The 21,011-nt window shown below is 49.0% G+C and overlaps 10 protein-coding genes across 10 annotated transcripts; 4 read left to right on the forward strand and 6 right to left on the reverse strand.

Moving 5' to 3' along the window:
• Window positions 1–185: 185 nt before the first annotated feature.
• On the reverse strand, window positions 186–1,513 carry CI109_100330 (uncharacterized protein; the record flags this gene model as incomplete). Its single annotated transcript, XM_032003005.1, has 4 exons — window positions 186–563; window positions 642–777; window positions 851–1,156; window positions 1,380–1,513. The coding sequence occupies 4 exons, from the start codon at window positions 1,511–1,513 to the stop codon at window positions 186–188; spliced, it is 954 nt and encodes a 317-aa protein (XP_031862812.1).
• A 2,011-nt stretch (window positions 1,514–3,524) lies between these two features.
• Window positions 3,525–6,899, reverse strand: CI109_100331 (uncharacterized protein; the record flags this gene model as incomplete). Its single annotated transcript, XM_032003004.1, has 6 exons — window positions 3,525–4,145; window positions 4,205–4,338; window positions 4,402–4,968; window positions 5,027–5,197; window positions 5,263–6,111; window positions 6,194–6,899. 6 exons carry the CDS (start codon window positions 6,897–6,899, stop codon window positions 3,525–3,527), a joined length of 3,048 nt encoding a protein of 1,015 aa, XP_031862811.1.
• Window positions 6,900–7,361: 462 nt separating this feature from the next.
• Window positions 7,362–9,155, forward strand: CI109_100332 (histone acetyltransferase ESA1; the record flags this gene model as incomplete). The annotated part of the gene is made up of 3 exons (XM_032003003.1): window positions 7,362–7,469; window positions 7,536–8,917; window positions 8,978–9,155. The coding sequence occupies 3 exons, from the start codon at window positions 7,362–7,364 to the stop codon at window positions 9,153–9,155; spliced, it is 1,668 nt and encodes a 555-aa protein (XP_031862810.1).
• Window positions 9,156–9,284: 129 nt separating this feature from the next.
• Window positions 9,285–10,433, reverse strand: CI109_100333 (uncharacterized protein; the record flags this gene model as incomplete). Its single annotated transcript, XM_065966755.1, has 2 exons — window positions 9,285–9,809; window positions 9,957–10,433. 2 exons carry the CDS (start codon window positions 10,431–10,433, stop codon window positions 9,285–9,287), a joined length of 1,002 nt encoding a protein of 333 aa, XP_065822827.1.
• Window positions 10,434–11,823: 1,390 nt separating this feature from the next.
• Window positions 11,824–13,000, forward strand: CI109_100334 (uncharacterized protein; the record flags this gene model as incomplete). Its single annotated transcript, XM_032003001.1, has 7 exons — window positions 11,824–11,906; window positions 11,983–12,120; window positions 12,200–12,255; window positions 12,361–12,470; window positions 12,556–12,666; window positions 12,729–12,766; window positions 12,847–13,000. The coding sequence occupies 7 exons, from the start codon at window positions 11,824–11,826 to the stop codon at window positions 12,998–13,000; spliced, it is 690 nt and encodes a 229-aa protein (XP_031862808.1).
• Window positions 13,001–13,275: 275 nt separating this feature from the next.
• CI109_100335 (uncharacterized protein) lies at window positions 13,276–13,959 on the reverse strand (the record flags this gene model as incomplete). Its single annotated transcript, XM_032003000.1, has 1 exon — window positions 13,276–13,959. One exon carries the CDS (start codon window positions 13,957–13,959, stop codon window positions 13,276–13,278), a length of 684 nt encoding a protein of 227 aa, XP_031862807.1.
• Window positions 13,960–14,333: 374 nt separating this feature from the next.
• On the forward strand, window positions 14,334–15,835 carry CI109_100336 (uncharacterized protein; the record flags this gene model as incomplete). The annotated part of the gene is made up of 9 exons (XM_032002999.1): window positions 14,334–14,452; window positions 14,522–14,541; window positions 14,609–14,790; window positions 14,872–14,960; window positions 15,016–15,082; window positions 15,144–15,255; window positions 15,315–15,463; window positions 15,528–15,657; window positions 15,723–15,835. 9 exons carry the CDS (start codon window positions 14,334–14,336, stop codon window positions 15,833–15,835), a joined length of 981 nt encoding a protein of 326 aa, XP_031862806.1.
• Window positions 15,836–16,003: 168 nt separating this feature from the next.
• CI109_100337 (uncharacterized protein) lies at window positions 16,004–17,462 on the reverse strand (the record flags this gene model as incomplete). Its single annotated transcript, XM_065966756.1, has 6 exons — window positions 16,004–16,342; window positions 16,446–16,581; window positions 16,676–16,755; window positions 16,847–17,123; window positions 17,237–17,304; window positions 17,397–17,462. 6 exons carry the CDS (start codon window positions 17,460–17,462, stop codon window positions 16,004–16,006), a joined length of 966 nt encoding a protein of 321 aa, XP_065822828.1.
• Window positions 17,463–18,048: 586 nt separating this feature from the next.
• On the forward strand, window positions 18,049–19,059 carry CI109_100338 (RING-box protein 1a; the record flags this gene model as incomplete). The annotated part of the gene is made up of 8 exons (XM_032002997.2): window positions 18,049–18,324; window positions 18,415–18,442; window positions 18,497–18,547; window positions 18,657–18,695; window positions 18,752–18,780; window positions 18,842–18,890; window positions 18,951–18,966; window positions 19,026–19,059. 8 exons carry the CDS (start codon window positions 18,049–18,051, stop codon window positions 19,057–19,059), a joined length of 522 nt encoding a protein of 173 aa, XP_031862804.2.
• A 193-nt stretch (window positions 19,060–19,252) lies between these two features.
• Window positions 19,253–20,886, reverse strand: CI109_100339 (uncharacterized protein; the record flags this gene model as incomplete). Its single annotated transcript, XM_032002996.1, has 7 exons — window positions 19,253–19,638; window positions 19,748–19,806; window positions 19,883–19,962; window positions 20,060–20,196; window positions 20,320–20,404; window positions 20,487–20,521; window positions 20,667–20,886. 7 exons carry the CDS (start codon window positions 20,884–20,886, stop codon window positions 19,253–19,255), a joined length of 1,002 nt encoding a protein of 333 aa, XP_031862803.1.
• Between the last annotated feature and the right edge of the window lie 125 nt (window positions 20,887–21,011).

Genomic DNA, 21,011 nt, shown 5'->3' on the forward strand with positions numbered 1-21,011 from the left:
ATGTTGCGATTCTATGATATGCTGATTATGATCGTTATGATAGATGCTCGATGTTTTTTGAGATGTGATGTGATGGAGTGGACGACCGATACTGGGCGAGTTGGTATCCTTTTCTTGACTTTGTGAATTATAGCACTTCGCAAGTCCCTGTCCTCCGCTGTGCGCTATTGCGCCAACGAGCATGATCATCGCACATATTGTTCCGTCTTTTCCCGCTCCGCCTTCTCCTTCTCCCTTTCAAGCCGATGCTGTTCTTCCGTCTCCCTATCTCCAAATTGTCCCTGTCTCGGATCCAAGACAGATAACGCTCTCGCTCTCAATGGTCTGCCCTTCGTTTCGCTCTCTGTGACCCCTCCTTCTCCTCCAACGGAATGTAATGTCGAATTGCTGTTTACGATATCGGTCCCGAGGACTCCGTCGCCTGCGCTTAAGCTGGCTTCGCCTTGTTCTGCTCCGTTGAGCGCTTGCGCTTCGCGAGCTCGTCGTCGTTTAGCAATTGGGTTGAGAATTATAGCGAGTAGGATGACAATTGCGTCAAGAACCACAACGAGGGCGTATGATACCTAGAATCGCATACAGAAAGCCGAATGGTCAGTCAAAGAAGAAATAGGAAGATGTCACACTTGAGGGAGGGCACTCACGAACGCTGCAACGTCAAGTTCTTCTCTAAGGAAAAGACTTGAGAAAGAGAAAACACCACCGAGGATATCGACGATCATGAACAACATTGAAATGCCGACGACTTCACGAAGTTTGTAAATCTCCCAATATTGCGGTCTACCAGTCGACCAAGGATCAGCTTGACAATTCGCATTATTTGGTTAAAGACTAACGGCCAGTCGGCACTCACAATAGCGCGACGGCAAGAAGGACCGCCGAGATGTACCCATACATCAAGATAGGCCAAGTAATACCTCTATCTTGTCCTGCCCAAAGCGCGTACACACTTCCTGCCTCAAAGCCCGCGAAAATCACACAAAATCCCACGAAAACAGCTATCGTCTTATTTCGTGATAATCGTCCCGAGTAATAGAGACATTGACACCATGATATAGCGCCTAGGACTCCGAATGCCTGCGGTTGGATTTGGAGTGGGATAGAAAGGCGTTGGACGACGATGTATGAGCCGAGAAAGAGGGATGCGAGCGCCCATATGCTGCGGGGGCAGAGATCATTGTAAGCATTAGCTCTGAATTTGAATCGCAGAACATTGTCATTCTAGCTTCTGCATGGGTTACCATGAGTGAGTTGGAGGAAGGAAGATCTCGTCGTCCTTCAGCTTCCGCTTCCAAGTGGCAGGCAGGCAGCAATTGCATGTGCCACTCGCTCTCGCAGAACCGTAGCAGAAGAATTTGGGGAAGGACAACCACCACACTCACAACATGAGCGAACCACTCAGACCAACTGTCGATTTCTCTCGATAGGATTTGACGATCTGGGGTAAGATCTGGACCATCCAAAGTACCGCACCGATCGTACCGAGTACGTTCTCGGTGACGTGTTTGTTGGTCATCGCGACGGAGGCCTGAGAGGTGTTACTCGTTCGCTAGGTCGAATTCGCGTGAAAGAGATCTTTTGGGATCTATTATAGTTGGATACAGATACAGACGTCGGACGAGGAGGTCGCCGGCCGTGTGCCGAGATGAAACGATGATTGTTATCGAGATGAGAAAAGATACACAAGGAATAGAAGCAGGTCCGACGTAGTGGTTGTCAAACAATTATGGTATGATCTATACTGTTATACAGATGACTAGAGTTGACCTGTGGAGATAGACACGAGAGTTGAGATGGAGAGATGGAGACGGGCAAAAAGTTAGTCACATCTCATCTCACTTTGAGTTATTGCGTCAATATAAGATCCCATATACGAGAATCGCATCGCCAAAGATGAATTTCCAACGGAAAATAAAAAAAGAGAGAAAAGCATAAATTTAACCGAACCGACATCATCACTGTATTGGAGTCTGGCACGGCTTGGCATCTCGTATATATACGAGACGGTGCTCCGTATACGAGTTGAGTATACGAGTTTACATGACTGAAGCCGGGGCAGGTCGGCCGGCAAAGAGAGTATCATTGTGCATGAGTCGGTGACGCCCGATCGACGTGCGTGTGTCTCTGCCTGCCTAGTGTGGGTGCGTGAGTGAGTCCCCACTTGATTTTAGTACAGTGGAGTATTCCGGATGAATTCCGGCGGTCATGAGCACGAGCACGAGCACGTACTACCACTCGGATCTACAGCGCCTGGGTGATGGGTATAGAAAAGCAAGGTCACTGGACGCCGTTAGTCTATGCAGGATATTCGGCAGCATACTGCCGGGCAAGGATAGCAAGAGGCCGTATGCATGGGAGACCGCGACGGCGTGGCAACGTGAAGGCAGAGCATATGATTGTACAAAGTGCTAGTATAGAGGGACTGGACGGAGCGGGACGACGCTCCGTGTGGGTGATTGAGTGTGTGCTTTGATCATTGATCGAGATGCGTCGGACAGTCATCCGCCTCCGACATCTCGACTGGGAGTTTCTCCCCCATTCGGAGCTGGAACTTTATAATGATTGCACGGATCATCGCGCAGACATTGATCCCAGATATATCGAATGGACGAACGACAGCATAGACCGATCAAATGACACAACATACACCGCTCCGACGTGCGCTTCAGAAAATGCATACCATATGATCGAATCAACTACTATCCAAATCATCTATACTCAAAACCTGAATCAACTCAAAACGTCAGCCGACATCCTGTGTTTTATCGATCCAACAAAAGCTTATAGAGTGGATAGGGGGGATTTTCAGAGAAACCTGGAAACAGCATTGCTCGTCTTTTTACAGATTCGCATAAGATGGCACTTCCTATATAATATACTCAGGATGAAATCGTCATTCGTATGCTGCCCGCCGATGAGTGGGCAGCGGGGGGTGGAGAAGATGCCCGCCGATAGGTGGGCAGCAAGGGCGAGTGGGGACGAAGGAATCCCACCAACAGGTGGACAGCGGAGGTAGTAGAGGGGAGGAGAAGCAAGGGGGGGTGTGGTGCCGCCGGCTAGGCTCAGCTGGTTGGGGGAAGGAAGGGGTGGATGATGGGTGATGAGAAGGAAGAAATGGGATGACGACAAAGAAAGCGAGACTCACATATCGATCAGAAACATGCTCAGTATCTACCGACTTCGCTGCGTCTAGTAGATACTGAGCACCTTGAAGTGAACCGAAACGTCAACGAATATCGATCAATGTTGAAGATCACATTCAACAGACAAATACATTGACACAGACATTTGTTTCGTTGTCGAAGTTTGGGACGTTCCGTGGTTGCGTGTAGTACGCGTTATCAATCCCCTCCTCTGACAATTCCACGTCATTCCATCTTGTGGCACTGGCTTATATGCGCAAGTAGGTCCTATACAACTTGCTTCTCGATGCATATCCCATGCGATTGATCTACAACGACTACTTCACAATGCACCTCGCGTACTGAGAACTGCGCACGCCTCTTCTCATCAAAGATCACCACTCTCTAGATGACATAGACCGAAGGTCTGACTACAAACGCCGTATTACCTGCCAAAACCTTGACAGGTACTTCACATTCCACCACTTCCGTCCTCATCTCATGCCATCCTCCACCTCTCATCATCTTTTCTCCTTGGCCTCCTCCTGGAGATGGGTAAGGTAAGAGCGGACTCATCGTTTCTGACGCCGAATAGAACTTGTTATCCGTATCACCGGAAGTTGTCGATGATAATGACGACGAAGGTAAAAGATGAACAGCTTCATTCCTCTTCTTTCCATCCCTATCACGATCGCTCAAACTCTTTCTCCCTTGTTGTCCATTTCGCATTTGCGTTTGCTTTGAATGATGTTGATGTTGATGTGGAGGTACTGCCACCGTGAAACTCAATTTCACTCTCCATTCCAAGCCGCCTTTCCCACCTTGACCCGCTGCCAGACTGAATGCTGGCGTCGCGTCAGACGGGATATCGAGCGAGAATGCTATTCTTGAAGCACTGAGAGCGTAGGACGAGTGATGTTCGGCATGTAGACGCCCGAGAGGCGGTTGCTTTGGTGGGCCTGAGGTGGACGGAGGAGGGAGGAGTGGTTCTGGGATGAGCTCATGGGATTCAAGAAAGGCGGAGAACTACAACATCGCGAAATCAGTGACGATTCTCATCAAGCTCAGCGTTGAAGGGAGCTCACCTTGAGGACCCGCCTGTCTGTATGAGGATCGTTGAAAGTTACCACTCCCAAGACAGTCTCTCCGAGTCTATACGTCGTCTTGATCAGCGTCAGGACAGCGACGACCTCGCCATCTTTCGAAATATCGTAAGAAGCTGCACCGAACACGATGTCAGCGGGCAACTCCTTCAAGGGACAATGTGATCTCTTGAACTTACATTTTGGCGAATGTCTACTGAGAATCTCCACTGCCTCACCACAACTGCCCTCGTCACCCAGCTCTTCCACCAGCTCATCATCACCGTCCACGATAGTTCCAGCTCGAGGTTTGAACCCTCTTCCTGTCTTGCCAACCGGCGTACCATTCAACGGGACCTCCAACAGCTCGGAGTTAGTCCTTTCCCGTTCACCTCTACTCAACGGTGATGTTGGTGGTAGTTCAAATGCTGCAGAAGATGGCGAGACGACACGAGAACGGGCTGGTCGGGCTCGACTTGGAGACAGAGGTGCAGTACGCGGAGAAGACTTGTCGGACCCAGAATTGATGTCGAGAGTGTCGAGCAGATGTCGTGCGTAGACTTGGAGCGAGTCCATAGTGTCTCCTGTTTTTGCTCGATGTCTCTCAGCGGTGCTGGATCGTCGGCGAGCCATATTGGTCGAATGATCTTCCTGGGGAGGAAGCGGAGATTGTACCTCGTCGATATCTTCTGCTTCTTGCACATTACCCTCTTCCTTGGTCTGGATCACAGGTCGCAATACATCGTATGTCCGAAAGGGATGACCAACTGAATCAATGGCTCTTCTCAGCTTACTGGCAGTCATCGATACCAGCAGACAACTCACCTGACACATTGGCCCATACCCGGATTGGCACGGATATGTCCTTTGTCTTCTGTCGATGTCCACCTCCTGGAAGAGCGACAGTCAAGGAAACCACAAAGTCATAAGAGAAGCGAAATGCTTTGCCACGATGAGCAGGCGGCAGTGTTGTAGGCAGCGGTAGGGTATATGTGACTATTTGGACGAGGTTTTCAAATATTAGCATGCATGCATAGCACGTATGACTGCTCTGGACTCACACTCTCTGCTCTCTCCTTCCTTCAGCTTCAGATCCACACCTAACAAGCTCCTAGTCGTTTCCAAGACCGGCAAATCCTTCATGTTCCACACTCTCTTTCGCTCTTCTTCCAAGCTTCCTCCACCACCACCCATGACCAGTTCTTTGGCCAAACCAAATAGACTACCCGTCAAACTAGGTTGCGTCGCATTACCGATCGTCCCCGTCCCAAAGCTGAGTTGCCATCTTGAGGACGAGTTTGATGGAGCATGAGAAGTATTGGAAGATGCTGAGGTTGAAGTGAGAAGAGATCCAGAACCGACCGGCTGGTGAAGAAGTAATGAACGTAGGGGTAATAATGGATCTGGAGGAATGTAAGAGTTGGAGGGATGAAAGTGCGCCACGAGTCGAGTGTACGCCCAAAGAATAGTGGTTGTCCCCCTGGGTTCAGTAGGTAGTCTATCACGTATATACGGATGGGTTGGAGGTGGAGGTGTTGGCGCCTGCGACTGATCACCTAAGCCCAGAAAGCTAGCCCCGTACGCGTTATAGTACGATGGCGTCCGACTATGTGGCAGCGGTCGTTGCGCCAAGGTTTCTGATTCCTCGTTCAGAGTGGTAAATGATTGTGAAGCAGAGGTACTAGCGGAGCTATAAGAAGGGGTTGTTTGGGTAGTCGGACGGGAGGGTGCAGCATCATTGGAAGGCCATCGTTCCGGTACTGGATTCAAAGGCGGCGAGGAAACGCTAGACGATTCTCCCGAGTTCTGAGGGTTTAGGGGATTCGTAATTGATATCTTGCGAGAGTGAGGATGAGTGGAAGGAATGTTAGGACCGCCTGGACGCCGTCTGGTCGGTAAAGGCGGAGGAGCTGCAAGCGAGCATATGGTCAGTATACGCGATGTGCATCACGAACAGACATGAGAGCAGGCATCTAATGCTCTGAAGCTCACTTGGCTGTCCACCCAGAGCCCAGACGAGTTCTTGTGGGCTCATTGTCCCCTTCCCTAGTGCCAAGCTTCTCGACCGTCTCGAATGTCCAATCTCCTTCCCTCCGTTCTCCTTCCTACCCCATCCATCTGGACTCCTGAAATTCATGGTCCCCTCTCTGGTAGGCGATCCCGGTCTTGATCCCGTCCATCCTGGCGCACGATAAGATGGGTTCGCTCCTGGACTATAAGGGTAATTGGCATCCAGTCCGCCTGGAGCCACCACGGGAGTGGAGGTGATTGAGAGTGGAGTACGAGCTCGAGATGGACCTGCTTCTGCGTTTACGCTAGTTGCAGAGCTACTTTCCGCCGGATGCAATGGGACAGGAGGTAGGTTCAGACCTATTTGATTTCGTCTTTGAGGGAATTGTGGTTGTTGCACCGGTGCAGACGTACGAGGATCAAAAGGTGGTAATTGTCGAAGTGCAGAAACAGCGCTTCTCACATCTACTGCGGAGGTTCCCGTCGCAGGCGTTCTGGGATGTTGAGCATCGGTAGATGGTATTCTCGTATTTCGAAAGGTGATGGTGACTGAGAAAGTCTCGCCGGCGTAGTACGCAGATGCGGAGGGTGTGACCGTCACTTCGAGATGAGGATCGTCGAGATTGACATTGGACGCGGGAATGACTAGGGAGCTCGACGATGAGGAGAAGGGGAAGTAGGATGACATGCTGGCTGACTATCTCAGCATTCCGATATGTTGTGCCCAGTCCAGCCTTTGTAAGAGGTTGTTGTTATCGCTATTGTGATTCAAGGTGGATGACAAGGAAATAGACGTGACTTGTCGCAGCCGGTAAAGTAAGCACCTAAAGATCAACAGCCCGACTGACTGCTGCTACTGCGTGGCCCCGTAAACGGGATGGTGCCACGTTCGGAATCAATTTACGGTGATAACAGAGAACTCACTCGCAGAGACCTCCTTCGAGCAGACAGACGTGTTTTCGTCGTTTTCTCTTTCTTTTCCTTGTTTTCATCCCTTTCACACGATATCATCCACCGAATCTTAGGAACAACTTACTCATACAACTGCTCACATTGAGCAAGTAGATTCCAAACTACATCCCACCGCTTCAAACGACTCGATAGCGTCTCTCGCGGCCGAGATACGACCAGCGGCGACCACCTTCTCATCATGGCTCCTTCAACGCCTTCCACTCCACACGGGGGTGGAAGGGCAACCGGTAGTGATTCCGGCTCACCTGCTCCAACAGTAGCAGCTCCAGGCTCATATACTATTGAGGTGAGCGTCCTGTCATTCATCGATATCACAATCGTGACGCTGACAGTGCATATCTGTGATTTATAGGATGTCATACCCGGAGTCAAAATCTTTGTTGTGAAACCATTACCGAACGGACAAGCAGAACAACGAAAAGCTGAAGTCCTATCTACTCGACCCAAGCCCAAACCATCTGCATTCGCACCTCCCCCTCCTCCAGATGCCCCACCACCAGATCCACGCGACGATACGGAATATTACGTCCATTACGTCGAATTCAACAAACGTCTCGATGAATGGGTAGGAGGGAGTAGATTGATATTGGACAAGGAGATGGAATGGCCGAAAACGAAAGAGGAGACTACGAAGAAGAAGGACAGACCGGGAAAGGCGACACCGGGTGGGGTGACACCGTTACGAGCGACTGGTTCGCCGAGACCGACAGGCAGTCTGTTAAAGAAAGCAGCTACAAAGGCTGCTTCAGCTGTTGGGAAAGCAACACCGTTAGGAAAAGATGCGCCGTCTGGAAAGGTCCCGCAGAAGAGAAGAGCGAAGGCTGAACCAGGCATGGACGAGGAAGACGAAGATGACGCTGATGGGGAAGAGGATGGAACGGATGCAGATGGGGATGTTAGCATGTCTGCTGCGTCAGATGGAGGTGCAGATGCCGATGGAGAGGTCGACCTTTCCGCGCCGTCAAATCCACAAGCCGCTCCCCCGGTGTTCTCGAAGAAGCAGGAAATCGAGAAGTTACGAACGTCAGGATCAATGACGCAGTCACATTCCGAGATCAGTCGAGTCAAGAACCTTAACAAGCTGTCAATAGGAAAACACGAAGTAGAAACATGGTACTTCTCGCCTTACCCGATCGAATACGCCCATCTCTCTACACTCTATATCTGCGAATTCTGTCTCCTCTTCTACCCTTCTTTCACCCAGCTGAAGCGACATCGAACGAAATGTACCCTACTTCATCCGCCAGGTAACGAGATCTATCGACATGACAATATTTCTTTCTTCGAGATTGATGGTCGTAGACAACGGACGTGGTGTCGAAATCTATGTTTGATATCGAAATGTTTCCTCGATCACAAAACGCTCTATTACGATGTCGATCCGTTCATGTATTATTGCATGACCATCAAGGACGATTACGGATGTCATCTGATCGGATATTTCTCCAAAGAGAAAGAATCGCCAGAAGGGTATAATGTCGCTTGTATCTTGACATTACCACAACATCAGCGTAAAGGGTATGGTCGATTGTTGATCGAGTTCTCGTATGAATTATCAAAGGTTGAGGGCAAGTTGGGAAGTCCGGAAAAGCCCTTATCGGATTTGGGTCTGCTGGGTTATAGAGCGTACTGGCAGGAGAAGATTGTGGATCTGTTGCTGGAGAGCGATGACGAGATCAGTCTGGACGAGATTGCACAGAGGACATCGATCACTCACGGGGATATCATGCACACGTGAGTGTTGACAGTGTGTCCTTGGTACAAACAAAGCTGACTTTTGTTCTATTCCTGCAGATGTCAAGCCCTCCAGATGATCAAGTATTACAAAGGTGGTCATATCATCCATCTCACCGACGCCGTCCTCGAACAACATCAAAAGACAATGAGCAAAGTCAGACGGTCCATCAACCCTGCTGCGTTAAAATGGAAACCGCCCGTGTTCAGCCGTGCGCAATTGGCATTCGGTTTCTAGGGGATAAGTCACGCGAATTTAGAAACATTGTATTACAGAACAGGTCAGAGAATCCATGTTGTACAACAAGGGAATGCATTTGTGTGTTCCAGGGATACGAATACAACGTTATAAATGCGATTGTCCATTTCATCCTGCTCGATGCTGATTATACAGATCAGCTAGTCGTGGCGAAAGTTTGATTACGCCGGTCGTGCCGCACGTCACTAACGGAGGCTGCTGAGTTTGTCCAACTACATTGTCCCTCTTTCTCAATACTGAATCGATTGTCCATTTTGTCCGTGATGACTGACCTCGTAGGTCATGTGCAACTTTGATCTTCAAAGCACGTTTCCGATCTCTGATCAATTTCTTCTCCGCCCGTTCCAACACTTTTAATCCTTCAAGATTCAATCCATGTTCTCGTACGACGTACGGTTTCCTACTAACGTTATTCTCACTCTGGGAACCGTTCACCATCCATCCGATTTTCCCACACCATTTCCGAGCACGTCTAGGTATCTCCTCAAGATGACGACCGAGTTCGAAATCTTCTTTTATGATCGGAAGCACGGGGAATGATATCAAGGATGAAGTGGTTTGAGAGACATTGTGATGGATCTGTCTGAAAATAGTGGGTTTGATATGAGACCCCGTTGACGGAGGCCCATAGAGCTAGCAAGTTAGACACACATCATCTTGTCAGCTACTCTTTTCTTACAGTATGATCTCAATACGCGACTACAGTGCATGAGACAGAGTACCATAAGACACAACCAATCTGTTTTGAATCACGAAACTTTACCAAGAAATATGACATACAAATTCTCTTAATTCCAGTGGCATGACCACATCTCCCTGTTCTCTTACAGCTCGTTCCAACTCCAACAATTCTTCTTCGTCCACATCTAGATCCCTCCATCCGTCATGACACCTATCTTTGGACCTCAGTTGATCCAGATTCGTAAAACTATCCATCATAGCTTCGCGATAGCCCACATCGTCAAGGGGATCGTAGTAATCGAAACGAACCTTTGTGGGCAGTTTGACCGTCTTGTACAGACCGCAGAGCTCCAGGAATGCCGAAAGGACCACCTCATCATCATTCACAGTCTTCTCTTCATCAACACCAAGTGTCGTAGTTGTGGTGGGTGAAGGGAAATAATCAGCGGGTGAACGTACGAACTGACCGTTCTCGGAAGAAGATGATACGGAAGTGGCAGTTGTATTGATGGACAGCTGATCGAGGGTTCGTTCTGTCGATGAGCGGGACATGAAGGATGAAGGGGGGGAAGACATGGTACTGAATGTGTTTGCAGACTCGGAGCGACGTGGGTGAGGGTTTGTGCTGGGTGAGACATAGTGGCAATAGTGAGGGAGTGGATCGTTGTCGGTAAGGGAGCCTTGTGATTGAGCGGGAGGCGAAGATACTCGATTCCCTGCAGAGAGCAATGCGTTAGGATTATTGCACTACTCTTGAGCCGATAGTATCCCCATGTCGAGTCACTGCACTCACGGAAGACCAGCTTCTGATCAACAACAACCAAGAGGACGGCAAGAAGGGAGAATAGGATGCGGAATTCGGATATGATTGATCGACCAGCGATCATCAAACAAAGGACGATTGACAAGGTGAAGAAAGCGACTTTGAACATTATTAAGCACTGCAGCGGGATTTAATGATAGTCCAGTAGCTACTACCACTATACTGGTTATATGCAGTGAGCAAGAAATGTATAAAAGTATTACGCTGTGTGGTGTTTAGCAAAAAAGAATGGTGATGATTAAAGAATGGTACAATGTTGTTGACATCGCATCTACTATACAGCTGCCATACTGTGGCCTTCGCCCCGATGACACTTGACTAGGGACATCCCGCTATGAAATCATGGTTATTGAATCGATAGGGGGATAAAGTTGGTTCAAACCCCATAGACGAAAGATAGGGGGTTCCGCCAACTCTAAAAAACCAAGAGGGCGGAAGCACCGTAATCTTTTCCTGATCAGAGTGGAAAGGAAATCAGTCACGGGGGAAACGTAAGGTTACTCGAGCTGTATGACGTATTGTATAACACATGCTGGAGAGCGTTGTGTTCGTACGCATAACACACTCAGTCTTGTCTCACCAACATTACATTGGTCATACCAGAGCAGAGAAGAAAAGAGAAAGAACAGGGTTAGTAACCTTGGATTTGTGCCTGAAACCTCTTTGGAATGGGAATGGGTGGCAAAAACGGAAAAGAAATCATTCGGGAGGGTTGAAAGGCATCCTTCCGTGTATATGCATACATACACTGTGTCAACAGCATTGTATGTTGAACGAAAGTGCATAACCATGAATGCAGCGGATCTTCAGTACGAATACACACGGTAGTCGTGTTTCCGGTCGGAATACGGGGGATTCCAAGAACCAACGTCTTTTTGTTCTTGTTACAAACGGGGGTTGGTTTCATCTCTCCGGTCAATTAGTTTGTTGTTCCTTCATCACTTAGAAACGCTTTTGTTCGCTCTCCCGAAGCGATCATCAGAGTGTTGTTGTTCTTTATTGGCACAGATACACATAAATCCAAAGAGCTTCGTTGTTCTTTCCAACCATCACCGCTTCGACCCACGTTGATCGACATTCTACGTTGAACGATTTCCCCCAGATTTCTAGCTTCTCTTGAGCACCCATACCCTAGTCATCGCGATGAGCTCTCTGACCTCTCGGATCCCATATGGCGCTCACGTCATCGCCCTCTTCACACTCACCTTTGCTGCTCTGGTCCTAGTGTGGGTGGAGCCTACTCCAGGGTTCTGCATATTTCTTCGGTCCGTGCATCGCTGATTGTACTTGATAAACTCGCAGAATCTTGATCACGTTCTCGTCACCCTTCATTGCGTCGATCAACTTCCTCAAGCTCCCTGCTGCTGAGGGGGATACGACGTTCGGCTCGTTCGGATGGTGTAGTCCAGGATACTGTCTACCTAGTAAAGTTGGATACGAGTGAGTTTCCCATTGACTGTCTTTCAACTTGACGTTCGTGTGCGATATTATTATCCGGCTGATGATGATCGTCGCTTAGGTATGGAACTCAAGTGAACAAGGCTTTGACGGGCGGCATGATGCTATGGGCCGTTGGTGAGTGTCCCCCTTCCTGTTCCACTCAGGCCGTCAAACTCGAAGCGTTCTCAATCTCTCATTTGCATCGTTTTAAATTCGCTAACACCCTTGGTTGTGATTCAGCCTTCATCTTCCTCTTCTTCACCACCCTCAGTATCCTCCCGCTCTTATTCGTGCACGAGTCAAGGGCACTTCGGACCATTGGAAACAGGACCTTTTTCATCGTCATGATGGTGAGTCTAATTCGCCGTGATGGCGTTCTGCCCGACGAATCGAACGATCTGGCTTACGGGTGACTGACTCTTTTTTGGATTACAGATGGTCGCGACCACTTTGACTGTAGTCGCTTGGCTATTCTCGATCTACGGATGGAGTGTCGCCCATCGTGCTTTCGAAGTGGCGAATGTGGATGTGAAGCTCGGTTCAGCGGTGAGTTGTTTTCCAGTGTAACCAGGGTATGATCGTGCTAACAGAATGTACTCTTCCCCTAGATCTGGATGGGGTTGACGGCTGCTCTATGCATGATCATGTGAGTATTGTGTTCTTTCGATTCTACAGTGGGTAGCGAGGGGTTGGCAGAACGTAGCTCAAACTTCACCCGGACAACAGCGTGTTCATCATTCGCTGGCCCGCAGAGGCTTGGGACGGAGCAGTCACTCGTGCGAACAACGGCGAAGGAGCTCGTGGCGTTCCCCACGGTGTCCCTTCGAATGGATACTATCACTACAAGAGGACCACGAGGGAGGTAGTGCCGAGGTACTGAAAGCTACGTGAACGGAGGGTGTGTTATATAAGTCGGATAGGAGGTAACAGCTCCCAGGTGGAGCTGGACTTCGGGCGGTTAATCCACAGTCAGTTAAATCGTGTCAGTATTGGTGGTAGTAGAACAAGTCCGTCGTGAAGTATGCATACTTTTCGTGATTGTCGTAAACTGTTGTCTCGTAATATCCGACATACCTTCCTCCGCGCTGGAAACAGTCTCTATTGCTCTTTCCCTCTGTTCACCTTGCACTTCGGAACTTCTCTGTAACACTGATGTCAATGTTCCCCATCCTCGTCTTCCGCCTCGCCTAGACCAAATGATGCCTCTGCAACTCCCTCCTGCCCTTGCTGCGCCCTCGCATAATCCCCAAACTCATCTTCCTCCCGCACTCGTCTCTTCGCCGAAGCTGATAATGCGATCTCAGCCTCACGATCCCTCTCTGCTTGTTCTGCTTCTTCCCTCTCTATGTCGGCAAGGGTAAGATCTGGTTCGTAGCGCTTTGCGAGGGTGGGGAGATTTGCGAGTGTGGATTGATCAAGAGGTGTGGCATCATCGTCCAGGTCTTTTCGCATTTCATCTGCTGATCCAGCAATTGAGGAGAGACCTCCTTCACTCTGTCTGGACTGCGATCTAAGCAGCGACACTCTCGTGTTGTATGACGGTGGTTCTTGATTCCCTCTCGTGCTCGGACCGGCTTTCATGTGCGAGATAGAACTCTTCATCTTCCGTTCCTTAGCCACTCGAGGCGTCCTCAACATCACCGCATCATCTTCCAGTTCGTTGTCCCATCCATCATCACCTCCATCTCGAGCACCGCCCATCAAATTCTCTAGCTCATCGCCATCTTGTGCAGATAGGGGAGGGGATGGCGGTGAGTTACCGAAGCACAAACAGAATGACGATAATGGGAGTTGTGAGAGGATGAGTTGGAATCGATCCCAGTGTGTGATGGCAGACATCGTATGCTGTTACATGAGTGATGAATGATGAATGATGCAGGTCTCCAATGTAAAGACGCGTAGACCGACGGAGTGATTTCATTCTGACTTTTTTTGTTATCGCATTCGCATTCGAATCCAGGAACGAGGTACTCGAGTACAGTACGTGGCCGCAAATAGAAATACGTCATTACAACGCATTAACTCAGTTTTGGATCGGATTGAGAACGACGTCGACAACAACACTGCGACCATTCATAAATCTGGTATCTTTTCATCTTTACATCTTCTCCTTCATCTTCATCTTCGTTGCATATCTGTTGTTGTAGACTTCACACAATACTCCCCTTCTCTCATCGTCATATAGATTAGACCCTTCCCCTTATTCACCCACCATGGCCGCTCAAAAAGCTAAAGAAGTCGCGAGGGACGTGACCAGCTCTCCTCTCACCCCAAACTTCACATCCAAGGATTATGGAATCTTCTTCACGGCTGGTGCTTTGTGCTGTACCTTGTGAGTAGCTTTTCAGCCCTCCGCTTTCGTCTGCATTGGAATGCAAGCTAAATATAAGTCATTTTGCAGGTCTCACGGTGCCATGACACGTAAGTTTACCGTCAGCTGTCTGTAGTCCTACCACAGCTACATGAGCTGATCCATCCACGTACCCAGCCATCGACGTCATCAAGACTCGTATCCAGATCGACCCAGCACTCAAGGGATTCTCCCTTCTCTCTGGAGGAAGGAGCATCGTAGCTGCTGAAGGTACAAAAGGTCTTCTGACAGGATTCGGTCCTACTGCCGTTGGATATCTCTTCCAAGGTGGTGCCAAGTTCGCAGGTTACGAAGCGGCTGTGAGTGGTCTTGCTCTTCTCTCCAAAGTTTGGTACCGAAAAACACCAAGCATATGAGCTGAGCTGATTGTGGATGCGCAGAAAAAATACCTTGTCGAGTTGTCGGGTAGTCAGGAAAAGGCAGTTGCGAACAGAACAGCAATCTACCTCGGAGGTGCAGCCATCGCAGAGTAAGCGGCCTCAAGACTTACAAGATCATTTGCAACTTGCTCATACCCTTCTCAGATTCTTCGCAGACATCCTCTTGACACCTCTAGAAGCTACACGAATTAGACTTGTCTCCGACCCCAAAGTCAGTTTACAATTTCGCCCATGTTTATAGGGAGAGATGGCATCTGACAAAGCCATCACAGTACGCCACCGGTCTCGTCTCTGGTTTGACCAAGATCGCAAGCACAGAAGGATTCGCAAGTTTATATGCTGGTTTCATCCCCATCTTGGCTAAGCAAGTACCCTACGCTATCGGTGAGTTTTGAACTTTGGCTCCAGTGGGAAGACCCGCTGATAGGTATGGCAATGTCTAGGTCAATTCACGGTCAACGAACGATGTACCGAGTTCATCTACAACCAAATGACACCCGAGACCAAGGCGAACCTCTCAGCTACGTCTAGCTTTGGTATCACTCTTGGATCAGGTATCGTTGCCGGTTTCGCGGCGGCCATTCTGAGTCATGTGAGTGATTCGGAAGCGTCAACATAGCATGTGGGACTCTTAGCTGACCTCGCTTTTCCCATAGCCCGCCGACACTCTCTTATCACAAATCAACAAGGGCCACGGACCCAAGGGCTCAATGGTCTACAGACTAGTCACATTGGGTAAAGAGGCAGGAGTGAAGGGACTCTTCGCCGGTCTCGGACCAAGAATGAGTAAGTTTAGCTTGCATTCTGCACCATGTGACGTCTCAAGCTGATTCACCGTTTGTTTCTTCCAGTCATGACTGCCGGTCTTGTCAGTTCCCAATTCATCATGTACGGTTACATCAAGCAGGCTTTGGGTGCGAGACCCGGTATCGAGATCCACAAGGAGGAAAAGGCTGCGAAGTAGACGGGATACAGGGGACTTTGCATGATACAGTAGATGGAAGAATGATATACATAGATGGATAATTGTCCTGTTGCAGTGTGTTGCAAAAATCCAGTCAAGGATTAGAACTGTCCGGTACTAGAGAAGGCATTAAAGCAATACGGGATAGCAGAAGCGCAGTCGAAGCTGTCATGGCTTGGCGGGAGAGATATAAGCAAGATGATGGAGACTATCTGCTTCATGGACTTGGGTCATCGGAGACTCTGCCTGATTACCTAGCTCTGGATTCATCGCTCCGTTAGGGCGCGTGACAGGCTCTGGGTATCCAGGCTCATGCGAATCGTTTTCGTTTTTCTCATGCAGAGGTACGTCCACGAATGTGGAGGGAGTCACTGTAGTATTGACAGCCGAGGGGATTACGATCGTGCTGCTCTGGTCCAATCTACGTCTCTTGGTAGCCCGAGGATTGAGGATGAGGGCAAGGACGACGATGAGCGTCATCATAGCAGCAGTAAGGGCATAAACGACCTGATCACCACAAGATTACGATATCCCGTCAGGTATTGTCTTTATCCTGTAAGCCGAAGAGATAGTGATTATCAGGCAGGAAGATTGGAGCGAAGTCACTCACGAAAGCTGCAATGTCGAATTTGGCTCTGAAGAAGAGACTGATCATACCAAATATGGCACCGATAATATCGATAGCGACGAATCCCCAGCTGACGCCTCGTACTTGACCAAGTTTGAATATCTCATAGTATTGCGGTCTGTCATACCAGTGTCGATCGAAAAGTTATCGGAGTTCGATTGGTTAAGTCAGCTTCTTGCGACCCGTCGAGAACGAGGGATGGAATGGCGCACAGTAGTCCAATGACGGAGAGTGCGGAAGAGGTATAACAGTATACCGTCATGGGTATCTCTGTTCCGCTTCTCTTACCAATCTAACATACCCAATCATCGAACAGCCAGATTGTTAGTGATTGGGGCAAATGTCGCTTTGGCCCCGAGCCTGGTCACAAACTGTCCACTCACCCAGAGAAGCTGGACACTGATTCCTTCGAAAGCGCCACAGCACACCAACCATACTCCCAGGCATATCAAGGTCTTTCGGATAATACGTGGGTCTTTTCTTCCTTCTTCACTATCATGACTATCCGAGGAAGGGAACTCGACGTTGGTGTGGTACAGACATTGCGCCCAGGATATGGAGAAGAAGATGAATGAGATATGAGGTTGGATAGTCATTGGGATTGAGAGATGTCTCGGGACTGTATATGTTGCGAAGAACAAAGAGGACAAGGACCATGTTCTATCGACCAGCACGAATACCGATGAAATTAGTCGACAAAGGTTTTTGCAGGCGATACGGGAATTCGACGGCCTTGTATGTGGTGTGAGGGGGAAAAGAAGGGAGACGCTCACATCATCAGATGGGGCGATAACCCTTTAGTAGATTTGGTACGATACGATTTCCATATTTGCGGAACGCCCTAGCGTGGCGGTCACAACAAAAGAATGAGCGTTCGTAAGCGATAGCCTCGACACAGATGACAATTCATCTAGACTTGGGGTTAAGACCCACCTGGACCGCCCACAGGACCGCACCGATGGTGGCGGTAACGTTCTCGACAGTCTTGTTCTCCTTCATCTTCACCGTAACAGTATCAGGCTTTTGCGATTTGGGAAACGGCGTCAAAAAACTTTGCTATATTGCTGTCGTCGTGTAGGGGACAATTCGAGTCATCGCAAAGATGAATGCTAGTCCAATGATCCTTATGGACTTCATCGTGCTGACAGACATATCTCGTCCATTATATATGTTGTTTCACAAGTAACCAGGTGATCCGGCCAAATCGCATCTGCAACCCAAGCTGTGGTGCGGGATTGCGATCACAGATCGTCGGGTGACACGATACCAATACATGCGCGATGGTACTGCATGGTATGTTGTCTCTGAGCATATACTTTCTTTTGACTTTAGATCCGCCCATGATTTTGGTCTGATGACTTTCATGTCAAGTCGGTGATCTATCACTACGTACAGATCTTCCCGTTTATAACGGTCGAGAGGATCACTACCGCTATGCAGGAATCGTTATGCTTCTTTGCTCTGTCATTTGCTTCTTGCCAAGCTATGGTCCAGACTTCCTTGCATGCAAATGCAGGCGTACTTCATCTTCAAGGATGAAAACAAGGACCCGACCAGTCATTGGGAACATTTGCCACTCGCCACAATGACCAAATATGCCACATCACATCACCTCGCGCTTCGCTCGGGTTCAACCTCCACTCTTCACCGTGTCGGTCCTCCTTCATCAACCTCTATCATTCATCATCCTTCCTTCCTCCTTTGTACTCAACACGACTGGACAATATCGATCTACACAAGAGAGACGAGAGAGAAAATGGACGTGGACGAACCGACATCATCTTCCGCAGCGAGCGGTGCTGGAAAAGTTGTGAAAGCTGGAGCAGGAGGTGAAGTGAAGCCTAGATTCGAAGTGAAGAAGGTATGTTGAGTGAATATGAGTCATCGACTATATGCTTCGATGGTCTTGGAGATGTGACAAATGAGCTGACTCGCTCTTGGGGGATCGTAGTGGAACGCAGTCGCTCTTTGGGCTTGGGGTGAGCTAGCTGAACCTTTTCAAAATTACGAGAAATATTGCTGACTTCAACCAGATATCGTCGTTGATAATTGCGCTATCTGCCGAAACCACATCATGGACCTCTGTGAGTCATACACACCTATCTCCTCACAAACACTGTTGCTCCTGAAGCTTCCAATCATCGCTACTTCGGCTGTAAGAGAATGTTGAAGCTCATGAGAGGACTTGTGCAGGCATCGAATGTCAAGCGAACCAAGGGGCGGACAACGAAGGTGAGCTAAGCGTTGCTGTTTCTCGAGCAGACGACAGCTGACATTGACACTGACAGGATGTACGGTCGCATGGGGTATCTGCAATGTTCGTCTTGCCCTCTTCCAGTCTGTGCAGACAAAAGTCGAGAATGCTGACAAAGCTTCAGCATGCATTCCACTTCCACTGTATCTCTCGATGGCTCAAGACTCGTCATGGTGAGCTAGAAATCACTGTACCTGGTAAATGGCAAAGCTGACATTACGATTTTGTCACAGTCTGCCCACTCGATAAGTAAGCTGCCATTGCTAATTGTATATCCACTCGTAGACCTAGCTGATGTCCCTGTACAGCCGACAATGGGAACTCCAGAAATACGGTCGATAGATATTATATTACGAGACCACTGATTCGTCCCTCGCGCTACCTTTCTCCTTCATCCCTTTGTATGACCTATGCACGCATGTACGATACACCAACCGTGACAAATGGAATCCGATCACAACCGATGCAGGCTATCCCATGCTAATATTATTGGTTTGATCTATCAATGTCTAACCCCTTCTACGTGTATATCCTTCTAGGTGAACTTTTTAGATTGGGTCCATAAACCCTTTTCATATCTACCTTCACGTCTCTCCACCTCCTCTCCCAGCTTCGCCACACCCTGCTGTAGAACATCTACGATCTTCATTCTAACCTGTTGTTCTCTTCCATCGATCAATTCCCCTTTCCCTCTAACTTCCCGTTGAGCGTCCCCGACCAATCCGGTCCCCTGAGAACCTTGTTCCCAATCTCCACCAACACCGAGGGTTCCTGATTCTTTCTCTGCCATTTCGCGCCAGGATGAGACGAGTGGTTCGATCGCAGAAGTGAGCGGTTGACCAACGGTTATGCTAAGCTTGGCACCGGGTCGAGGGATGAATCGTGGCCGATTCCGAGGTTCAGGCATGACTTGGTCGAATCCTGCAAGCCGGAGTTAGATCAGTCAGTATGTTGCGCGCACACGCATCGGTATGGCCGTTAGAAGCAGGTTTGAGATCGATTGGCGGGTAAGGTGGGATGTCAGACTCACCTGATATCCACATCGGTATGATCTCTGGCATCACCTTTGAGTCCATGATGATACGACCGCTGCGAGTTTCTCGATCAGCACACCTCGATTATGGAGTGACACCGTCATGTATACTGTGGTAACATGATCACTTACACGCCCCACTTGAACCGTAACAATCCACCGTCGGCATTCGTCCCTTGCTGATTAACCTTTCCCTCCGGGAAGATATGTATCTACATCACATGGTATCGTATCAGCACCAGTCCTCCGAGTAGTAGAAGAGAGACTTTGCCTCTGAACATGTGTTGCTGAGATTTTGATCGCACTCACCCATTCACCATCTTGGAGTAATTTGACAGCTCTATCGACGGCAGGTTGGAATATCCCACCTCCACGATGAGTCTCGATAACCTGTCCCAAATCGAAGAATTTGTTGTTGAATCGATTTGTGAACATGATATCGGAAGCTACGAGCGTGACACATGTCAACTTGCAACCTTCTTATTCGCGGTGGCGTTGGCGTGAAACGAGGACAGGTAGCGTGCCCATGATGGGAGAAGGTTTGATAGAGGATGCCTCTGTCGACTCACCACCCAGTGTCCATCTTGTATTTCTACATGTATGTGAGGGTGTAGCGAAAGGGAAATAGGTCGTAAGAGGCATCAGGGACCACATCTGATTTCATGAGCGAGATGTCAGCTTCGTTTCCATGAACTTGCTCGTGGGGAGCGGCGAGTTAGGACGGAGACGAGCTTACCATAGGATCATCGACAACCGAATTGTGATTGCACACTGTGACATAAGCAATATCAGCATCATGATATCCTTCTCTCGGGAGCCCAGACCCCCTTGTTTCCCAATCAGAAGCACTGACACGTCGCTTGCTAAACAATTTATGACGTTTTCGCGGTGATAGATAGCGAGCATCCCAACTTACCTGTGACGATCCCCCTTCTAGGCTTCACGCTCTCATCGCTCTCTCCTCCTTCTACCATCCTCCCCTTCCCTTTCTCATCATGTCCGATCCGCAGCGCATCTAATAGTATCGGTAATCCATCTACTCTGAATTCTTTGCTTGTGAGCTTCGCGATAGTACGGAAAGTCAAGGCGATAGTGGAAAGTGTCAGTGCAGACGCGAGGGATGGGGGTCGAGCCATCGCTGGGGAAGTTGAGGCGTCGGCGCAGACAAAAGGGTACACAAGATAGGTAATATGATCGCGGGACAAGGATGGGGACAAGGAGGTCCTAATACAAATGACGAGCTGTGATCAAGACGGTGAAT

This window comes from Kwoniella shandongensis, chromosome 1 (genome assembly GCF_008629635.2).
Source record: "Kwoniella shandongensis chromosome 1, complete sequence".
NCBI classification, from domain to species: Eukaryota; Fungi; Basidiomycota; class Tremellomycetes; order Tremellales; family Cryptococcaceae; genus Kwoniella; species Kwoniella shandongensis.